General features: G+C 34.4%; 1 protein-coding gene across 1 annotated transcript in view; it reads right to left on the bottom strand.

Moving 5' to 3' along the window:
- The window catches only part of LOC138336549 (uncharacterized), a 30047-nt gene extending 28124 nt beyond the window's left edge, over positions 1–1923 (bottom strand). Inside the window, exon 1 of the mRNA XM_069286063.1 lies at positions 900–1923. Within this exon, the coding sequence (XP_069142164.1) occupies positions 900–1167 (268 nt within the window). The 5' untranslated portion in view covers positions 1168–1923. The remainder of the gene's footprint in view (positions 1–899) is intronic.
- Positions 1924–18612: the final 16689 nt, after the last annotated feature.

Below are 18612 nucleotides of genomic sequence, written 5' to 3'. Positions count from 1 at the left end.
GCTGTGTTTATATGAGGATGTAGCGAAGTGTAAACGTTTCTAGCTTTTCCTGAGGCTGAATTCCGTGAGAAATATCTCATAAACCAACATCAAACGATCTCGGTTAAATAGGCTTTCTTTCATAGGTATACATACAATAACATTATAGCTTTCTTTTATATAAACAATTTTGCACACATCCGCAATCCCATGCTTTTACTACAAAATGTGTTGGTTCTTTTGGTATCATAATTATAGAATTAGGATAAAGACTTTAAGAATAAAAAAGACCATAATTGAACAAAGAAAAATAACGTTTAAAGTACTCTTATTGAAAAGAGGGAAAGAATCAGCTAATAAAACTAACTATCCCTTCTTCACAATCCAAGAGAAATAGTAAAAAATGAAAATTGCGTCTTCGCTTTCTTAGACATATATTTTCAGATATACATGAAGTACTAAACCTATATCTAGGCTTGTACATGACTGACATTGTTATATAGCCAGCCAAATAGTTTAATTTTGATTGAATCTATGGGAAGCGATATTTTCTGTAAAACCTTAGGTAAACATTTTCAGGTATGTAAGATTCCGTATCAACACACATTTTGATACAGAATTAATAGTTGAGATTTTTGAAAGAGCGGCTTTCTTAGAGATAGAAATAAGTACTATAATAACTAACATGCACAAGAGACATCCATTGGTAGATCCTTTCTATCCTCAGAGTAAAAATCATTTTTTTAATCTCATTATTATTTCTGTATCTTAATTATGTGACAGTTCTGCGTATTTGCAAGTCTTAGGGTTTTCTCTTGGCGACACAATACATTTCTAGCATGTGATACAGTTATTGAATTTCGCGACACCAAATATTCGTACTAAAATATTACACTGTTCTCAATGACTTGGTGACTTACCAGACGATACCTTTACCCTGATCTCAAACAGGCGCGGTTTAGTCGGGGGTCCGGGGATATTCCTAACACCCCGTATACTGTTTTCCGTAATGGAACGTTGGTGACCCATTGGCCAATATTTCCTGATTGACGATGTGCCCTTCGCTTGAGCGGAGTGTGTCCCTCTTCCTTGGGAATATGACCTATGTAAAGCTACCCCTATATTCACCTGTACTAGTAACACTGTCCATACTACACAGGTTAACACCTCGACACATACACCGTACATACTGCTCCTTTATCGAATGCTGTCATTGTTATATACCACAACATCCAACGTCTGTAGTCCCTCCCAAAGCAATTGGCGGGTAAAATCCGTTTTGTTTCGACCATATCCTCGACTTCTTCCTTTGTATCCAGTAAACATGATTTGTTTTATCATATCATCCTCTATAGTGGGTTAAATTTCCAAATGAATTGTCTTCTTTAAGATCCGTCGTTTAAACTATCCACATAGTTAAACACAAGAGGACACAAATGATATATCCAATGTTAGAGTGCACTGTATCCAGGTAGGCAGTTCGAGAATTAATATGGCGTGACGCATCCCACACATACAATGAATGAAACCCTTGATGCTATTTATAACATGGTGTAAGATATAAGAAAGCACCTGTTATTTTATTGTCAACCGGCCATTTTGACATTCCATATCCATTAGCTGTCTCCATCACTTGACACACAGACTCCGCTAATTAGTGTCCTTGCTCACCGATCCGTGTTTACTTGGGGGGACACACCCAGTGGACCACGGTAAGGTTGGGGTTATACCATACCATGATAAAGACACAATATGTGACATTATTAGGTCACAAGCTCGGGTATCACCAGCAACATTATATAGATAATGGACAATATGTGACATAGCTGAAATTCTTTCAAATCAAGTAAAAATATCCACAGAACAATTTTAGTTCTCACCCTAACGGTTTACATCCTTACTGTGTAAATTGAGCATGTACGGTGTAAGATAACAAATTATCTACAGTCTCAAGCAACATCAAGGTAGTCATGTGGTTTCAACTTTGTCAATATGGAATTAATTTGAAGAGCATTTCGTTAATAATAATGGAATATTTATGGCATATTTGAGAGTCTGTGTGTTCCTCCTTGATATTAATATGGCGAATTACAGTATTATCTATACTGATGTTCTGCTGGATTCCAATAAATCAGGCAAATACTGCACGAAATAACATTAGAACACGTGACGTGAAACTACTTAAGAACTCTTTGATGAAGACTGCAAACTTAAGTTTGATCCTCAAGAAACAGCCAAGCAACTGTTGGCGGCCCTGTACATGTGATGAAGTGTATTTATCCAATATCTCGCCAATAACGTTGAATAAAATGGAGGTAGTAGACAGGGGTGGACATTTATAACGATCTCCTCCTCATCCGTGACTATCTGAGAGTTCAATAACAGTTCAGTCAATATACGGCCTTACAAATATACATCATTGCAGTATATATGTATATTGTGATGTGGGACTAACAGATTCCATACAAGAGGGCACCACTGTATAGGAAGCGTCAGGCGCAAGGGGAGGATCAGAAAGAGGATCAGAAAGTGCTTTACACAGTAAACTAATAATGATCACAGGTTTCCGCTATCATTGGGGAATCACCTGAGGGAAATGTTTGGTTTAAAACGTACTGTGAATGGCTACTACCCACAACACTCTCACAGGCTTGGATAGACAGAGAGTAAACTATTGCAAACAAAACGTCAAAGCAACAGAAAAGAGCCATCAAAATAACGCCTGATTACGGAACCTTTGTAACCCCAACTCCGCAACCATCACACACCATTATAATCACACAGCCGAACTGGACGACCTCTAGTGCACATCATGTGCTCGCGGCAGTAAGACATGGATCCGGGATCGTCAAAGACTCTGATACAACACTGACATGGTACAAACACAACCTTTTTTACGTCATATCATACTCAACTTGTTAATACAACAAAGGTTATTCTAACCAAAATGGAAATTTCGGAAAGCGGTTTCTGGATAAATACCATTTTGGAATGACGGATGGGTGTACTTTTGAGAGAAATCTATCTCACCTACATGTCATCGCCGTCACTGTGGGTGAAGAAGATTAATCATCGTACTATGAATTGTACAGAAAGCTGTTTTCTGATCACACAGATATGTTTCAGTGACTGACAGATTTGGTAGTTGTTTACCAAGTGTATTCAAACGGGATCCGACTAGCTACATATACTCCTCAGACAAATAGAGATATGTTCAACAGATGCATTGTGGTCTAATTAAAATATATATTGATATACGCCTTTATTTGTATATTCCAATAATATATGCAGTTGTTTCAAACTAGTAGTTCCTCGAAAAGGCAATGGAGGAATTTAAAAACTAAATACAGTCACTTGCTATTGAAGTAAATACTTATGATTTATCACTTATTTAATGTCTGAAGTTGACGTTGGACACCACAGAGGAACATGATATACCAGGGGATTTTGATATAGTTATAAAGAAAAGCACAATCGTCGTATCAGTAACACCGCATGGAGAATTTACAACGGTTTGATGTCTCTATTTGATACTCATGATACTAACTCATAATTAAACGTGGGCTTGCTCAGATGATGAAGACACTACACAAATGGGAGAGAAATTAAAGAAGATAATAGTGAAGGCCCGTCCTACTGATAATAAACGAGCTTCATACGTCCATAAATTGTCGTTTAGTTTAGAGTAAAAATTATAAGCTGAATACCATTACGGAATATAGTGTGATTATCTATGAAATATCTCTAATGCAGGCTATATACAAGGCTCTATGTAAAGATGTACCGCTTAACCGTACATCAAAAACACATGTTAAAATCTTAGCTTGCCAGGTGAACAAAAATAGGAGTCTGATATCGACAGCGATGTTAATAAACTTTCCAGGTTTCTACGATAAACTGCAGAATCTATGAATAATACATAAGAGTCGTTTCACATAACAAATAAATATATCAACCATATGCACATGTCTCATCTCTATTCATCAGCGACATGGGATATATACGTCTGGATGAAATACATGTATGTACGGATAAAGAAATGTCTCACAAGAAGTATTATTGACTCTACACTCGTGCATAACACCTATACCCAGGTCCAATCACATAAGATCAATACATCATGATACATGTGGTTCAGACTTTCACTCTTACTACTCTGACCTGTCTTACAGGTGTCAATCTTGTATGTAGATATCACTGCATGTTTATCAAAGGAAAGGTGTCTCTGTGTCCGATGTATACCCTATATATGTCAGTCAAACTACGCGGAAAATCCACATTGCACGACCCCCTGGTATTCATAGCATTATCTAACTAGAAATCCTACATATGTTGCTATTAAAATGGGTTGCAACAATATCCAGATATGTTTTATTAACTTTTTTCAGACTCTGTGGTCACCATTAATAATCCACACAAGTTAGGTCTCACCTCTGTCAGGATAAATTCTGTAGTATGTTTTGATGGAAAGTTCCCACATGCAGAAACACTTGAGGAGTTTAGCATTATGCAACCGTCAACGACATATCAACAGATGAGAAAAACTTTTTTCTTTATCTATAACTTCGGGGGACCGTCTTTACATATATCAAACCCGATGGTGTTTACCCATATATGACAGTCATTGCGTCCACTTTTAACATTTGTTCTTATAGTTTTTCATTTTTACGAAAATAATTAATACGATTTGTATCTCTGTATTTACTCTCTAGGATCATCGAGTGAAGCCGGGCACATCTAAAAATTTAAAACGCGTTTTATTTGTATAAACTTTGTGAAAGACAACTGAACATAAATATAATATAACAATATAGGTTACATCGCTTTGGACTTTCAGATTTATATTGACGGTAATGCAGTTTTACTAAGGATGGGAGTACACTTATTTTAAAACACCATTGCCCAGGTAAATAAAAATCGATAAATAAATTATATACAGTACCTGATCACTAGACAGTTTGACATTAGCATGACATTATTTTTTTTGGACAAATTAAGCTGAAAGAAATTATTTTTGTTTTATGCTATACGTGTCATAATTTGCATACTGACCAACCTAGAATGTAACTTTGAATTAAAATGTTACAGTTCTTAAAATGCATAGGTTTATATTCTAAAGAGGATAGAATTGTAACGATAGTATTGCCAAAATTCTTGATATTTTTGTGTATTGTGCAGGACACAAACAAATGATATCGTTTCACATTTTCCTAGTATCATCACTTCATCACTTATTATTAATTGATGCTTCCACCTAAACATACATAGAATATCAGACGCTGGCTGGTTTAAATTACGTAACTAATATTTATAAGGATAATGCGTGTTTAACTTTTAATACATATTACCACTTGTTGCATTACAATTTGTAGGTTTAAAAATTCTGAAGAAAGATATCAGATCGATTCATGTCACATATTACTACTCATATCAACTTATAACTAACTATAGGACGTTGTTATCGTTCATGGCAAATTTAATTAAAGCTAATCCTATCATGGTACTTTATATGAAGAGAAATTTAACATTTAAACACATTACAACCTCATCGTTACAAAGGCATCAGACGATGAGACCAGGGAGTATCGATTCTATTCTTTTGTGGACTAGAACAACTAACTATTCTTTTAAAACTTGCTTATTGACTTGAAGCAGACATGCTGATATACTCTTCAATCCTCCTTTTGTAACAGAGTCATTTTAACATACAATTTAGTGAACAGATATTGCATTTGTTTTTGTGACGAAGGGATTATTTCATAAAGAATGATCCATAATGAAGCCATGTGCCGAGTTTAGAAATGCTATATTACAATATCAATTCTGTTTTACATGTATCCAAAGAATATTAATTCATTTCTATTTTAATCTAATTCCAACCTACATGTTTGTGCATCGGTTGTTAGACTCTATATACATGTATGACTTGAGTTTTATAATGAATACGCTCATGGGATTGATACAAAAGTTACAATCGAATCAGGCATACATTTACCTATCTCGTTTATCTCTGTTCGACAAAATATTTAAGTGAAATGCATGATACAGAAATGAGTGCTGTTGTTATGCATATTAATGTTCCAATACGCTTTATGATTCAAGACTATTTAAAGCATGATATATTTTTTGTAAAGTACTTAACGGAAACATCTTAAACAAATCATATGTTGTGTTAGCCCTTCGTGATTTTGGGATGGTTTTGTGTTATATAAATGTGTCTGGGTAATGAAACCTGCATCGTCACTGTGTACTTTCCATGTCCATATGCATGTTGGTCTCTATGTCACCTTGATAGGTGCGCTGTTATTTAGTATTCACACCTGTACGACTGTCGCTTTCCTTTGATCTCTACAGACATTAATTAGTCTGTAAGCGATGTTCACAGTTCACATGAGGACATCTACTTATGATACTAACTGTTGTACTCTAGTGCTACAATCTTACCCTGAAGGTGTGACGTCAACATGACATATTGATTTTTACATTTCAGGCTGTAGTCTTTAGTGTTGATGGTTTGAGCTTTACTATTGTAACGTCATATTAGCAGCTAGGGACACGTAAGGTTTTTGGTGGAGTAAAGCCAGAGTACCCGGAGAAAAACCACCGACAGCATTCAGTACCTGGCAACTGACTCACATGGGATTCGAAATCGGAACCCAAAGGTGGATGGCTCATCTGTGTTCTATTGTTCTACATTAATAGAGAGACCTACACATACTTCTGGCTCAACAGAAATATAGACCGAGGTGACACTAGGGGTCATAAAAGGATTCTAAATAGCACCACATGTGATCAAATGCATATGATATTAAACTTCAAAGTATAAATATTCTAAATTAATCTTCAATTTAAATTATCAAACACTTTCAAATTTTTTTTTATAAAGATGATACTGATAAAAACTGATATACTATATCAATCTTTGATGAAATGCACATTTTGATGACCAAACATAAGACGATAATTGTTACGTAATGCTAACCCATCTTAAGTCAATCCTCTTCCCGTATATTTTGGTTTCTAGGATGTCGTTAAGATTACGTGTAATACCTCTTATGATACACCACTTTTGAGGCATGCATTACGTAATAAAATGCATACACGTCTGTCCCGAAATGGGTATAACACCCCAAAGACATGACTTTGCATTTACTAACTGTAACAATATATTGTCTGCAAAATGACAACGCTCCTTCAGTACTTTTCACAAAAGTACACCTTTGACAAAACAGTGTTGTCTTATCCTAGATGCGTATATAGTTACAACTTTTCCTGGTTGCAGAAATGGAAGACATCTGTATAACCAGTTTATAAAAAAAGAAATCGTAAGGTCTACTGTATATATCTTTACAGCGAAAAGCTATATATATATTTCTTTCATACCTACGGGTGTAATACTGGCTGATCTAGGGCAATACACTCATGCCGCCTGAGGCTGTATTGCCTGGCTACCGATGCAATAAAGCCTCGTGACGTCACGGCGTTAACAAAAACTCTATTTCCTCGGTATAATTTTAATATTTTTTTCACAAACTTGACTGGTTTTACTATAAAAGATGCAAACAACGGAATTTTTGTTGAAAATATCTCGTAATTTTTCAAAAAATTGACTTTCAGCCGTGGATTTCTTCGAGTTTTTTTTTCAAAATGGCGGGATATTACAGTTTTGAAATTTCAATAATGCGTTGAGGTATGAAAGAAAAATACTCTTTCATAAGTGGATATGAAGGATAGGGATATTCTACCCTCGGGATCACAAAATGTTGCAAAACCCTCGGCAAGCCTCGGGTTTTACTACATTTTGTGACCCTCGGGTAGAATATCCCTATCCTTCATATCCACATATGAAAGAGTCTTATAATATATACCTACATGTAACATTCTTATAATATATACATTTAACAAGTACCATGTTACAGAATATATACCATAGTTTAATGTAATACTCCGCTAGAAGGGAAGGAACTCTCGCATACTTCTCCGTCCACCTGATCTATATTTAACCTGCTGTATAACGGAGTAAGAGTACTTGTACATTGTAACTCTATATGACAAGGCTAGGAACTCCACCACGTACAAATACACATCCATCCAACTTCAATCACCTTAAAATCACATTTATTCTAATTTACATCTTACAAACTATACACGACTGTATTCAGGAATTCTTTATCTGTCACCCCCGGTATCACTAATTACTAACACTTTCATCCTCACGGAGTGATCCGAAAAACATCGTCAAATTCAGTCGATTTCCCAAACTACAGCCAATCGCCTGTGGTTTAAGTTATATCAATATATGACCCCATACAAGAACAGAGGAAACACCAAAATCTTACCTATTTGTGACGTCACGACATTGGCCAGAAGAAGAAGAATCGTCCCTGTCCATACCCACCGCCTCATGACTTGGCCTGTGTTAATAAGAACGGAAACGTGTTAATTCAGGTAGACAATGTGTTAACAACACAACGATAGAGCGTTATTAAAATATCTCAAAAGTTATTAATATACATTTCACAAAAAGTAAATGAATAACAAAAAAAAAAAAAAAAAAAAAAAACACAAAACACACATCTTGCCATGACAATGACATCATCACAGATATACCGCTACTATATCAATTAACAAATCGCACAACATGAATACAGATATTTTGACGAATGTACCTCCGCCTAACCATACCTATATGATGATAATAAAAATAACAGCAATGGTAACATAACAAACTGAAATGAAAATTATCTGTACAAATGAACAATATAAAGAACTTGTACAGACAGTCCAGAAAATGAAGATGATTGATCCAAGTGTCCCAACAGATAAAGCGTCATTCACAATCACTTACTATTGAACTGTAGATAACGTTCAAGTCAGGTTAATGCTAAAAGGTATCAAAATAATAATGCTCCAAATGCATGTAGTTAGAACTGCAATGCTTTACATAATATCCTTTTCACCATCCAAACACCCATATATATCATGTTTTCATATTAGTCATCCGTATATCATCGCCAAAGAAAAGAAAAACAAATGATATCGTAATCGTCGTCGTCCTTTTCTTCGTCACCTCGGCTAATATGTAATTTGGGTATTTCATATTACTCATGTATTTTTAAACGTAAATATAAAACACATCATTGTTCATTGTTTTAATTCTAGGTCCTGTTCTTGTTGCTGTTCTTGACGATGATGTTGTGTATTACAACATAATTCTGACCGACTTAGACATTAATCAGCGGACATTCCTGAATACTGTCCAAAATTGCAGTTGATCCGAGGTAAGTCAGTTATCAATTAAAAGCAACAATTATCTTAGCCCTGTCTCGTGCAAGAAAGCCTTAATTGTTTTCACTATGATATGCACTGATCTTAGCCCGTTAGTTCGAAACAAAGAAAACCCTATTTTCATTTAGAAAATATCTTATACCATATTGCGATCGATGGATAAACAAATTATATAATGGTGCACAAAGATTCATTCATTTTGTTGTATTGTTAAAACCTTAGGAACACGTATTTGTAGTGGACGCCCGCGCAGTTAGTTTTAACATTACACAGGAATTGTGTGGAGAGATAAGAAATCGGGTTCGCCCGTACACTAAGTCAACATATTAACCACATCCAATTAAGTCTATGGTCGGGATGTTGTGGTTGTGCTGTTTATAATAGAAGTGAGACCCACTGAATTGTATCTCTATAAGTTTCAATTCTGTTCCTAGCATTGGTGCTGGTCATAGTAAGAGATTTGGTATACGTGCAGGTCAACTTTCTAACATGTTTTACACCCGGATATATAAGGAATCAGGCCGATATCTTAATAGGAAATTACAACATTTAGGTGTTATGCGAATCCTCCTAAACACAACACGTTGAAATATATCCATATCTGTGCTATGTATTCTCCTAGAAAACAATATATCATATGTTATATTGATAAAAAACGTCAATTACTGCTTGTAAAACAAAATCTGTAACATTTGAAATACATATATTTTTAATTTTTCGGTACTTTTTATCCAATTAAGTATTTTTATTGCGAACCATTGGTTCCTTAAATGGCAACGATTGCACCCCATTTTCAAAATTACAAAAATGTAATATATTAATGATATTTTATTATACTTATATTTGAACCAGTTTAAAACGTACCTTATATATTCACATAAATCTATCGTATAGCCCACCAACTAAATATTCTATACAGAACACTTCGCCGGGAATAGCTATGTGACATATGGGTAATCTTGGGAATCCCCACTTGAAGACATCATGCATTTGGCATGAATTATCAAACCATATTAAATTTGGTAGAAATTCAGTACTAACTTTATTTGAGTTTACAATGATATTATTAAATTATTTCTTCTTTGGTTTCCCAAAATAATTATACAAACTGTAAGAATCTTTCATTTCCCCACCCGTTAAAAAGTAAAATAAAGTGCAGCATGCGGCTGTTGCGTTCGTCGAGGATTCGTTAGTAATGTTAAAAGGCAATGATGTATGGTGAGATGCATGGTTCTTAGTAAGACAAATTGCTTGGCAATATTATGGCACTTTTAATGAAGTTTGTTTGTTGTTATAGTTCAAAAGATCGTATAAGTGAAATAACAGTTCTCTATAAAGATTTCTAAATTACTGCGGCAAATTGGCGTTTAATGGGACATTTCACATCAGCCGGAGAAATGTTTGAAATGATTTACTACAAACACTATTTCATCCTATCTGACAGGGAAAAGAGATTGATGATTCTTTGCTGTCCATGTACTAGTACACGTACATTACAGTACCCCTCCTATGCTTGCATCATCCTATTCTTCAGCATGCGGCTTTTCTCGCATTTCATTGTTCATGGCAAACAGAAGGTGTATTCCTTATGCATGACAAACAGAAGTGTATTCATTGAGCATGACAAACAGAAGGTGTATACATTGTTCATGGCAAGCAGAAGGTGTATTCATAAGCAAACTATTAAACATAGTTTACTGCTTTCTGTGACAGATATATTTTCAGTCAGAGAATATGATTCCAGAAACTCTAAAATGTTTAACCATCGTTCTGTCGGAATACCGTCTGGATTGTCTAAGATGTAGAGGTAGAGGTGTCCGGTATAGAAAGTTGTCCGGTATCGAGAGGGCATATTTGATGATATCTTATAAAATACTAAATACCCATATCAAATTTTGTTTTGTTCGGTTTTTTTCCCGTTTTTTTTTTTTTTTTTTTAATTTTTTTTTTTTAGGGGGAGGGTTGTGCAATAATGACTTTCTTATTTAAACCATAGTTTTCGACTTAAAGAAAATGTATCTAACGGACAAGGAACACATTCAATGGACAGTTTAGACAAAGTAAATCTTCCGTTAAATAAGAAGTTAAGAATCTCAATCAATAAGAATGTTTTACGATAACAGTTTTTTTTTGTTCTTTGATACCCCATTTTATTTTTGAACATTGAAGTTACTTGCTATCCTCATATCATTTTCTATTTTGATGGTTACACTGTTTTAAGTTTTACGGTTATGTAAAAGCATATGTAGATTATTCTAAGATAAATTGAGATATAATGATCATTTTATCGGAATTTGTTTCAGAGAGCGAATTAATTTACTATGTGTTCAAAGTGACAAATTAGTCTGTAAAAGCTTTCAGAAACACTTTTACTACACTACTGTTTGTGCTAGCTCGGTTTGGTCAACTCGCGATATATACAATTTATATATATCTAAATGATCGGCTGTCAAAACCAGAGTCCAAAATAATATTTATCATATTAGTAGATAATGCAACTGCCCCTGAATTGTATATGTATTTAGAGGAAAAAGGGGAGATAAATGAGAATAAGAATTTTAAATAACTACATATGGCTGTCAAAACCTAACTCCAAAATAGTTTATCACGTCACTGGGTAATGCAACTGGCCTTGGTTATTCGGTGTCCGTTCGGTATAAAACTGATACTGTATCATCTTTGTGTCCTTTATTCAGTAGAAAACCATTACAACAATTTAACTACGCCATATTGTTTCGTCTAAATTGCATTTTTCGTATACCAAAGCAATAAACCAAGCATGTAATAAGTTTCAAAAAAAAAAAAATTGTGATACCGATAATGAATTTTTAAAATGTTGTAAATGTATTGAAATTCGCTAAACTTGTTGAACGGCATCATCAACACACTCGATGTCAATATCAAGAAGTTCAGAACGTGACACAAACACTGCAATTTGTATATACAACGACAGTCATGATTGGCTCCGTTGTCTCGTGGCTGCAGCCAAACACGGCGCGAGATGTATCAACGAAGAAACGTAGGAACATTAGCCACACTAGTCGTGCTTAAGACAAGACCAAACATGGCCGATCGTGTCGGATCGTTGATGTATTTGCTTGCCTGACAATCCAACCATCCCTAGCTTGTTTTCGTCGAATTCATAAAAATACGACCTCGAGCGGGATTTAGTTCTACATTAACACGGATTCATTGTCATCGGTGCTACTTCATATTCTCTACCGATTTATTTGACTTCCTGGGCGTGGCTCCGTGCCCATGATAACACTGAGTTTCAGTATCGCCAAATGTCTTGTATAGTGAATGAAATCATTTACAACTCAAGTCTCGGCTTAAAAGAGGGAAATACTTTAAATGAAATTGGACATTTTAATGCTCAGAATATAAATTATAACTTTCAGCTCTATACATACACATATGTGAAATATTTTCGATGTGACTCGTTATAAGAGATGCATATATAAATACGCTATGGCTACTTCTTATGAGCAGCTGCTGTACCTACAGGCTTCCGTATCATGAAACAGTCATTGGTTTATACTTGGCCAATCAAAAACCACGTTACAGAAAATTACGTCATATTTAATTGGTTATAAGTCTACGCTTAAGTCTAAAATTGTTTCATGATCCTGGACAAGGCTGATGGATGCTTGATTCAAAGCCTTACTTAGACACTAATTTGCCTCGGTAATGTGCGCTAAAGAACGATACATTTTATACTAATATGTTTTGCCCATGCGCTTTGTATATGTGACATAGGATACAACTTAACAATATGTTTTTGTTTTGTAAACAATGTTTTCCAGTTTAGGTGAACATTAGCCACTGTAAACAGTATGTAACCTGCCCTTGTCTTTTTTGCACTTGTGTACTTCAATCGATCCGGGTAAAAAACTGATCTATTGAAGTTTATTTCCACAAACAAATTGTTGTATATCTTCCCTGTGTTAGAAACCCTATCACAGAGGGACCCGAGACAGTTACCTCTATATAGACTTCCTGGTTCCGGTGGCTTACACGAGTAAATAGTTTGTTTACAAGACCTTGAAAGTCTACATTCTGACAATTAGACCACAACATTATGTCACGTGATAGTACAGCCTCGATACGGTTAATTATATGCCGATTGCGTAATGCTGATATATAACGCTGTCGATAAACATGCACTTTGTCGCGTGCTCGGTTGGTTACCCTCTGGCGGTGCAGGGCTATTCTCGGGTCAAATGGTACTAAAACATCATTGCAGGGACCAATCTGGTCATATGCCATAGTAACCTCGTAAGAAGAAGTGAGATAGGTTGTTGTATAAATTAAATTAACGAAATACTTAAAATATAGACGTAAATGTAGAAAATATTATTTGTTTGTGATACGAAGAGGTTTTTTTCTTCACATGTATAGATTAAGTTGTAAGACATACTTCAACTGTTCAGCATTTGGACAATAAATAGGAATAGTGAGAATAAATATTTGTATATGATAAAGGAATTCATTTGGAATCGAGATGCAAAATGAAGCCTAAATAATGATTTGGAAAAGGTGTCTTTAAAATTTAAATTATTGCTTTATTAATATAATGCATCTTTATAAGTACAGGTTTAAAAACACAATTTTTATAAAGTTATTATAATAACATTTATCATGTTATAATCGTGTCCAAAATGATTTTCGTGTCCAAAATGATTATTATAGCAAAAGTGTAATTGTGTACAAGATTCACTTTAATTGAAAGAACTATAACATACAACAATAGGCTTGATTTCCTGTGTATACATAATCTATTGTCCGTGTGACATATAGCGCGCGCGACCCGTACACACAGCGCGTGACATAATATTATCGCGGTCAAATCCATCAGAGTTGTCAGTGACAATGATTATTTGATGGCGAAATGGACAGGCTTGATTATCATCTATCAGGACGGCATTTATCAAGTAGGTATGCCTCGGAAGGTTAACTTTTACCGTGTAATACTAGTATAATCAGTGTTGTAATAACAGAAACGGAAATTACACGTCTAATGGAAGGTTTTGTGGGAACATTACAATAATTACCTCAATAATGATTCGGTTCTGATAGTTTCTAAATATGCGTGTTTCATATATTCACGTATGAGTGTTTTTCCTCACACTATAATTATGTTTTGTTTGCTTTGTTTCGGTTAAATATCAACAGTAAGATACTAATGATTATCGAATATCGATTTTAAAACCGTATTTAAAACAGCATATCATTAACGGGAAAAACGGTATGTTGAAATATGACCCTTCGTAATATGAGAATAGTGGTGAATAATGAGGTAGGAACTCCCGATACAGCTTGTTGACAGTATTGGACATTTTATTTTTTCAAAATATGGATTAGTAGTTTTTTTTTGTTTCGAATCTAAATTCCAAGGAACATGTTATCTTCTGAATAATGAATTAACAAATTTGTCTATTAAATAACTATATCATATTTGATTCACTATTTAAATTATTAAAATAAGAAAAAGTTGTAAAAATGTCTGGTATTCAGATTATTTGATGACAGTCAGGATAAATCATTTAATCAGTTACGTGGAAAGATGTAACGTAATGGGGAGGGGGCAAAGCCCTCATTTTTGTAATCCTCACCCTAACCCCCACCCTAGCGTCCCGCACGCACAGGAGGAGATTTATTCAACACACAAACATGTATTCTATATACATTTTTTTCATATATCATTTAATATAATCCTTGTACACATCAATATAGTGTGACTTCGCTAAGAGGAAATAAATGTATACGCAAATTGGCCAAATTGACGTGCGAGCGCCGAAGGCGCGAGATTTTGGTGTTTGGGGCCTCGGCGGTATCCTTCGGGAAAAAAATATTACGATTTAGGATGGCTGAGATGAGTTTACAAATTCTTTAGTAACTCAAAATAATAATGAATTAATTGTCTTCCTAGGACATATAAACAGTTTAATCTTTTAAGAAAGTTGATGGGCAGCGGAAAATTTTCATAAATGAAGTACGTTAAATTGCAGGAGGACCATCTTTCTTTCAAACGTGCATATTTAGAACATTTCAATCAACGAAAATGGGGGGGGGGAGGGGGGGACAAAAATACATGTTTGCCCCATCCCCCCTCCCGCTTCATACGCCCCTTATTTAATGAACTAAATATAAACTTGTAAGTATATATTGAATTGATTTTAATCATTTGTAGAATTCAAGTGCATTAGAAGCATTTTACAAAAAATTATATGATTACTTTATCCAAGAAAGTAATTTACACATGCCAAAATGCGGCAATAAAAAATATTCTGGATGAAGCATTCATAAACATGAGTCAGGGAATTACTGTCACCAATACCGGCGAATATCTTACACTTGAATAGCATCAATTTTATTTGCATGTATGTCCATTAGACGTAAACGTAATTAGGAACCATTAGTTTCACATTTTTAGTTTATTTTGTTAATGATATGGATTATGTTGACGCTGTATATCAATGTTAGATTATATCTGATGTCATAAAGTTGTCGTCTTAAACGCAATTATTTCGAATGTGTAATATTTAATGTTAAGAAATATAGAATTACTTCTTTTTCATCTACAGGGAAAACTAAATGAATCAATGCAAATTAGTTCAATAAGGCATATGGGGAGTACGACCTCAATTCTTTAATTCATATATTTGGTGATTTTCTGTGTTATGATAAGTTTTTCTGCAAAAATAATCTCTTGAAGAGAACCAAAAATCTCTATATTTTATATATGCAGAAACTAACAATATTCCTTTCTATAGCCGTGTAATTGTGTAAAGACTCCTGGAAAGTGGGTTCACATTCCTGACTTGTGCGTGAGAAATGACAACCAAAAAATGCAAAACAGAAGCATGACGTTTGCTGATATTGCACCTGTTTGATAACATTTTCTAAGCTTGTTCATGATACACCCCAGGAAACCCTTACAGTACTATTGTACTTACAAAATGAATTATGAGTGACCGCTGTCAACTGACCACATGAGTTTGACCTTGCGTGACCCTCAACATATACAGTACCAGGCCATCGCTGGACATTGCCATTACTTGTTGCGTAGCATGATAATTACACACTCACACATGACAGAAACATGATGACCGTACACGAGTATACCTGTCAATCAAAACTTCGGACGTTTAATCTAGCATGTTAGAAAGTACATAGAATGACAATATAAAATGACCATTAGCATATTGCATACTCAATCGATCAATTATATTAAATAATGCATTTATCAAGCTAAAGGCATAGTTATTTTGCAGTATTGTTAGAGTATAATGACATCCTAACAATGTAAATGTTATTTTTCCCAGTAAAGGTTTTACATTTCCGAGGTATAGAATTGTAAAACTAATTCTTTTTTGTAGAAGAATGTTACTGAGAAAATAAATATTCCTCTTTATAAGACGATGAAATATGTTACTATTTAATGCTTCAAACTTATGTTTTAGGTGCACCATATCAATGCAGAACTTGTTCTCTCGCAGTCGAAAACTTCAGTTCCAAATGTCATCATATATCAAGCTTGTTTCAACAAGTATAAAACATGGGATATTATTTTGAGTAACACAGATTCAAGGTTGAGTCCCTGTACGGAGAGAAGATCGATATGTGAGCTAGATTAATTACTCTCCACCACCCTCTCTGTACTGGGGTGGACCAGCTCTGTACGTGGACCTTTTGACCGGAGTCACCACCGCTGATAAGACTAAGCCTGGGTACACACATTAACTAAATCACCAGATGGTGCCGGATCTAATATTGAGTACAAGGCTACATTTCCATCATTCACTTTTATACAGATCAAACATGTTTATCAACCCCACACTTCTAAATGAAGAGACATGTCCGGATGTAAGGTCGAATCTACTTTGTAGACAATTGCTGCGGAAATGTGTTATGCCTTTGAAACATTTCATTTGATTACAAAATAAAAGAAGATGCATTTGTAAAAATGTATTTTGAATACATAATGGCAGGAATAAGAGTTCATTTTGTGTCTTATTACAAACATATCGAAATATAAAATGAATGAATGCATATTTATTTATCTCGAATCGATCGCTATAAAATACGTTTATTTTTTCATTAAACTGATGTTATAAATCATAAATTATTAATCACGTTTTTCTGTCCATATGATGTAACTTAGTTTTGTAATTCCATGACAACACAATGTCTTTTTATTACATAATGAGCATAATTAATATATTAGATCAATTTATAACATTTTCTTATAAGATATAATAAAAACTATCGTAAAATGATATCAGTAGATATCAAAACACTTGTTACCTGTATTCCTAATCATTATTTTTTATGTAATATGTTGTTTTTAATGCAGAGATTTTTGAATGATGCATTTAGTTCCTGCTTTAAATGATATGAAAACAAGATATAACGCAAGTTTGTCCAAATTTCTCATATGCTTATAATACTTATCATAATTCATTATGCTTTTGCACCCCTCCTCATTTCAACACCAACATTGTAGAACATCACAATTTTGGATGGACAACTTGTACACCCATTATTTGCAGAACAAATAGGAAAATGCCGGTAAAAAGAGTAATTCTGAAAATATACCCCGCTGCGTAAATTATTACCGGTCTTGCAAAATCTTGCTTTTAATGTTAAGATATAGGCCCTAACATCTGCCCCAGTTACTTTTGCGGTTTTCACTAGGTAATTGCAAAATAAGTTATTTCAGAAATATACAGCGTCAAATCCAAATATTGAAATATTAATGTCTATATTAACTGATGATTATAGATGTATATGCTGTTATTAATTTTCGATCAAACTGTTGAATAAAATATTGTAATATTTTACCAAAACTATAAGCATCCTCAACAAAAAATCTTGGAATTAACAACAAAGAGAAACAAGTCTGTTTATCATGGCTGCAACATTTAAATCTAAATCATGCTATACCACACTTTGTTTAGAATATCAAATCAAATAATATACAATCCAATCTCACCTTTCAGATATGAAGACTTCTGAAGATCCAAAAATTGTGACGTGTAAAATTCCAAATAATGAAAACACATTAACTTCAAAATGAGTCTTAATGTAAAATTAATAAGTGTTTCAGAGTCTCGTTAAAACTCCGTTTTCCTAACGCTCAATCTAGGCCAAGAGATGTAGCGATTCGGACTCATTTGAAATTAGTCGGAGAGTAGGCCTGGATTATCCATCAAAAGAGAGTGTCGAAGGGATCATGAGATATGGGAAGACGATACATCAACTAATACCTGGATCTACCTGTACGTTTGTACCTGTGCGTATTAGAGCGAGGAGACATCTCGCATTGTTACGCTCCGCTGG

The sequence above is a fragment of the Argopecten irradians genome, chromosome 12 (genome assembly GCF_041381155.1).
Source record: "Argopecten irradians isolate NY chromosome 12, Ai_NY, whole genome shotgun sequence".
Classification (NCBI taxonomy): Eukaryota; Metazoa; Mollusca; class Bivalvia; order Pectinida; family Pectinidae; genus Argopecten; species Argopecten irradians.
This window is presented reverse-complemented; position numbering and strand designations above follow the sequence as displayed.